This window comes from Olea europaea, unplaced genomic scaffold (assembly GCF_002742605.1).
Source record: "Olea europaea var. sylvestris unplaced genomic scaffold, O_europaea_v1 scaffold1959, whole genome shotgun sequence".
In the NCBI taxonomy this organism is placed as follows: Eukaryota; Viridiplantae; Streptophyta; class Magnoliopsida; order Lamiales; family Oleaceae; genus Olea; species Olea europaea.
Genome location: NW_019237435.1, coordinates 102,197 through 107,592, shown reverse-complemented (window position 1 = coordinate 107,592; position 5,396 = coordinate 102,197). Strand labels below are relative to the sequence as shown.

Here is a 5,396-nt window from a genome sequence, read left to right as displayed (position 1 = left end):
GGAAATGCTGTTACTCTGTTAGGTCACTTAGGTGTAGAGAAATTGATTAAGAGTTCGGTAGAGAAATTGGAAATTGATTAGGCGTAGAGAAATTGGAAATGCTGTTACTCTGTTACGCTGAATTTAAAAATTGAGCCAACTGCAAAGAAGATAGTAACTGATTTTCAGATTTTGGCAATTGTGAAGTTAGATTGTCATCAATTTTTGGATCATAATAAATTCAGAAATGTAATTTGCTGAATTTTTTTGACAGCCTTCTGCCTTCTCCAGTTCAGGCAGTTCTCCAATTCTCCATATATTTCTCGAATGGTGCTGCACTCGCTCACTAGACCATTCCAATTTCTAGGTACTGCATCACTTAATGTGAAATTGTGAAATTGTGAATTTATGATCCTTTTGTCATTATCAATTATTCTCACTCACTTCAAGTAATAATTGGATATCAAATGTTTAAATCCAGATATCAAATGAATAGATACTTTCAACGAAAAGGGAACGTAGATAGTGTTGATGAGGGGGTATCGAATAATGTGGATGTTGATGAGGGGGCATCGAATAATGTCGAGTTTGATGTCACAAAACTTCCAACTGATCCTGGTCTAAGGATACCAATTTTGGATTACAATGCTAACATCCGAGATGAAGTTCGAAGAGCATATATGTTAAAGGGTCCTTGTCAGCCCCAAGATCATGACTTTCCAAAACGACAATTTGGAGTAAAAATTAGATGATTCAATCCTTCGTGGTTTAAAGAGTTCGGTAGTTGGTTGGAGTACAGTGTAGAGAAGGATGCTGCTTATTGTTTGTATTGTTATCTTTTCAAAACAAGTTCTCGAAAGCAAGGTGGAGGTGAGTCTTTTGTTGGCGAAGGTTTTACATATTGGAAAGATAAAAAAGGCTTCATACTCATGTTGGACTTCATGATAGTGCACATAATCAAACTCACATTAAGTGTGAAATATTAATGAATCAAGAGCAACACATTCAATCAGTTTTCTACAAACAGTCAGAACAAGCAAGAAATGCATATGTTACACGCCTTAATGCATCAATTGATTATGTTTAAGTTCTTTTGCGACAAGGGCACTCATTTCGAGGTTATGATGAATCTGAGGATTCTTCCAATCCAGGTAACTTCTTAGTACAATTGCAATTTTTGGCTGCTCATAAAGAAGCTATCAATGCCGTCACATTGGGAAATGCTTCTCACAATTGCAAATTGACATCACCTGATGTTCAAAATGATATAGTAAATGCTTGTGCTATTGAAACAATCAATGTTATTATCAAAGATGTTGGCGATTCACTATTTTCTATTCTAGTTGATGAATTTTGTGATGTGTCAATGAAGGAGCAAATGTCTATTGTTTTACGTTATGTAGACAATAGTGGGCATGTCAATGAACGCTTCATAGGGATTGAACATGTTACAAGTACCACAGCTCTATCACTTAAGGATGCAATTGATAAGGTATTTTCTAGATATAACTTGAGTATGTCTAGATTGAGAGGACAAGGTTATGATGGAGCAAGTAATATGCTAGGTAAGTTTAATGGTTTGAAAACACTCATTTTGAAGGAGAGTTCATGTGCCTTTTACATTCACTGTTTTGCTCATCAACTCCAACATGCGCTTGTGGCTGTGGCAAAGAAGAACATCCTTATTACTAATTTCTTTCGTGTGGTTGGGAACGTGATAAATACTGTTGGAGCATCTTCTAAGCGTTGTGATCTTCTTCGAGAAAAACAATTAGACTTTATTGTTGAGGCATTGGAAAAAGGTGAGATTTTAAGTGGACGGGGACTTAAATCAAGAAACGACCCTTCAGCGCTCTGGTGATACATGATGGAGTTCACATTATAATTCTTTGGTTAGTTTGCTTGCCATGTTCTCTTCTGTTTTAGATGTATTTGCAATGATTGTTGAAGATGAATCTTGTTCTTGTTCTTGTAATCAAAGATCTGATGCAACAAATTTATTGGAGTTGATACAAAGATTTGATTTTGCATTTAATCTACAGTTGATGAGAAGTGTGTTTGGGATGTCAAATGAACTGTCAAAGGCATTGCAAAGAAAAGATCAAGATATTGTGAATGCAATGCAATCGGTGAGATTGTGCAAACGACGACTCCAAATAATGAGAGACGAAAGGTGGGACTTCTTTTTTGAAGAAGTATGTTCTTTTTGTCAACAACATTACATTCATGTACCCAACATGGATGATATGTTTGTACGCCTTGCAATTCATGGTCGCCCTCAGCGTAATTCTCCAAAAATTACAAATTTACATCATTATCGAGTAGATTTGTTCTACTCTGTCATCGATTTACAACTTCAAGAATTGAATGATCGTTTCTCGGAGGTAAATACAGAGTTACTCCTTTGTGTAGCTTGTTTATGCCCACAAGATTCATTTTCTTCTTTTGACAAGAAAAGCTTAATTAGACTTGCTGAGCTTTATCCATTAGATTTCTCTGCAGTAGATGGCATTTTACTTAGCGATCAACTTGAGACTTATATTTTGGACATGCGCTCTAACAAAGAATTTGAAAAGTTGAATGACCTTGGTGATCTTGCGGAGAAGTTGGTTTTGACAAAGAAAGATAAGGTATATCCATTGGTTTACAGACTTTTAACTTTAGCATTGATTTTACCGGTTGCTACCGCTACTGTGGAGAGAGTTTTTTCTACAATGAACATCGTAAAGAATAGATTGCGCAATCGGATGGGTGATCAGTGGATGAATGATAGCACTATTGTTTATGTAGAGAGAGATATATTTTTGAAAATCGATAATGAAGTTATTGTACGACGATATCAAAATATGAAAACTCGCAAGGAACAAGTTTAATATATAAATTATGTCGTTTTTAGTGTTGTTGTAATATTGTTTTAATTTTTTATCATCATTAAATCTATGACCAAAACCTCGAAATTCGGCGTCGAAAAATGATGCCCGCACTAAACATAAATCCTGGCTCCGCCCCTGTCCTCTAGTGCAGTGAGCGTGAAGATAACATTTGGGCATTTTTTTGGGCCTATTATGATTTTGGTGTGTTTGTTTGTTTTCTTTTTGTTGTGGGCTTCCGTGATTTTGGTGTTGTTAAGACTTTTCTTCCCCACCGGTTTAGGCTATATTTGATATTTTTGTAGTCCACTATTTTGAAAGAAGATCACCGGTGAACGGCTTGTACTCATTTGGTAGACTAAGGACATGTGGGGACAACTGAAGCATATATACTATCAAGATAATACTGCAAAATGATTTCAATCGGAGCTCGGAATTGGAAACTGCAGTCAAGGTAATCTCTCCATTGAGCAGTATTATTCTGGATTTCTTAATTTATGGAGCGAATATTTTCGTATTATCTACACTAAGGTACCTAAACAGAATTTAATTGTCCTTCAAGCGATTCATGATGTTAGTAAGCGTGATCAGTTTTTTATGAAACCGAGATTTGAATTTGAGATTGCTTTGGCTGGATTGTTGAATTGAGATCTGGTCCATTTTGGGATGTGTGTCTTGATGAGTTGTTGCACGAGGAACAAAGAATGGCAACACAAGCTGTCGTGGGCACTACTAATATTGGAAATCCTAATCAGGTCATTTGGCCATATTTTACTTGATTTCTAAACGCAAATATTAGTAAATACAAGTTCTTTTTGTCCGAGTTTAAGATTTTTCTCAATGTTCTCAAAATGGGACCGGATCGGTAGATTCGACCGGAAAAATTGGAAACCGGACCGAGATCTGATCCTATCATACTATAGAAATCGGATGCCAAGAAACCGGTGTAAAACTCGGAAAACCGTCCGGTTCAAACCGAAAATCGGTGAACCGGTCACGGTTTTTTGGGTTATTATTTTGTTTTAAAAAATTAGAACATATTGAGGAAGAAGAAGCTGCCTTTCTTTGGTTGCTAATAGTCGTCGGAGCAACCTTTGCACAAAATTTTCAATCAAAATGTTCAATATTCAAATGTAAAATCATCTTAAAGAAATACAAGTATTTATCTCATAGATGCGAAATACATATATTTGTAAATGTGAGAGAGGACAAGAGGTGTCAAAACATTAAAAAATGAACCCAGAAATTCTGGACAAGATGCGACAAAATGGTAGAAGAGGAAGAAAATGACTCGAACTTCTGGACAAGATGCAGCTGAACATAAAGAAAAGGGCAATGCTTGGCGCTGAAATAGTGCCCTCCAATAGGGGGCGCTTGTGGGCCCGATGCCCCCTCCAGTAAGAGGCGCCAATTAGACCCCCTATTTGGACTGGGCCATAGAATTACCTTGAAGAAAATGAAACTTTGTACCTTTATATTTTATAGGATTTGTGCATATGGACTATAACAATGTTTGGCCCAGTTAGTTTAACTAAATTCCTATATTAATAATAAATTTTAAATAATGAATTTTAAAAATTATGTTTCAACTAATAAAATTTTTAATGTAATAAATTTATTTATTTATTTAATATTTTAAAATATAGGATAATCTCGATTTGATTCGGTTCAACCTTTTGACCCTTTCAAATTGAACATGCAATGTATAAAACTATATAATAGACTGAGAAAGTGAAAAAAAAATACATTTAATTTTGATAACAAAGTATTTTGAGTACAAGCTGACTTTGTCTATATTAATTGATCAATCTTATCAAATTCACACAAATTTCCCTTTTCACCCGTACATTTATTTTTCAAATTCCCGATGGTGGGTAAACTTGAATTCGTTATAGTTTACAAACTTCAATATTCTTTCAACTCGTATGAGAGTGGGCTTAAATTGATTTTGGATTAAACTTTCAAGCTTCCGTTCTTTGACGAGCGACTTTAAGCCGTTTGTACAGTCAACTTTTCTTATTTTCTTTAGATATCATTGCATAGTCAAGTTCTTTTTCCTTGATTTGTATATTTTTTCGACCAAATATTTTTTTCTTTTGATTAATGAATTTGGGGGGTTTCAGACTAATTCAAATTTTGTTGGACGTTGGCTGTTCATGTTGCCTAAATTCTCCATTTGTCTTAATCAATTTGGGACTTCTGAAAATTCATTCATGTGGACATCTCATATTTTTCTATTTCTGACAGGCAAATGAACACGATTTGATTTGGACGATTTGTGACAAAATTTTCAAATCACATCACTTAAAGTGGTTTGAAATTTTTCCAAACTAAACCAAACTACTCTAATTTTTAAACCAAACCAATTCAAACTATTTTGTTTTTCGATTTGATTCGATTTAAAACCACAATTTAATAAAGAAAAAATATATTGAATAAGTTAAATTAGAAATATTAGTCTAGACTTTCACCTTAGAACATAAATAGTATCATTAAAAATATTACCAACTAAAGTTCTATAGTTTTAAACATTATAATACAACAACA

The 5,396-nt window shown here is 34.4% G+C and overlaps 1 protein-coding gene across 1 annotated transcript; it reads left to right on the top strand.

Annotated features, from left to right (window-relative positions):
* The first annotated feature begins 467 nt into the window (after positions 1-467).
* LOC111379252 (zinc finger MYM-type protein 1-like) lies at positions 468-3,497 on the top strand. Its single transcript, XM_023002602.1, has 4 exons — positions 468-675; positions 1,083-1,781; positions 1,906-2,609; positions 3,381-3,497. Exons 1-4 carry the CDS (start codon positions 468-470, stop codon positions 3,495-3,497), a joined length of 1,728 nt encoding a protein of 575 aa, XP_022858370.1.
* Positions 3,498-5,396: the final 1,899 nt, after the last annotated feature.

Bases quoted from the DNA above. Each gene is read 5' to 3' on its own strand.
- LOC111379252 (XM_023002602.1), top strand. From the start codon at position 468: ATGAATAGATACTTTCAACGAAAAGGGAACGTAGATAGTGTTGATGAG. The intron at 676-1,082 runs GTCAGCCCCAAG...TTTTGCGACAAG, and splicing joins ATATATGTTAAAGGGTCCTT to GGCACTCATTTCGAGGTTAT. The intron at 2,610-3,380 runs GTATATCCATTG...ATCTACACTAAG, and splicing joins TTTTGACAAAGAAAGATAAG to GTACCTAAACAGAATTTAAT.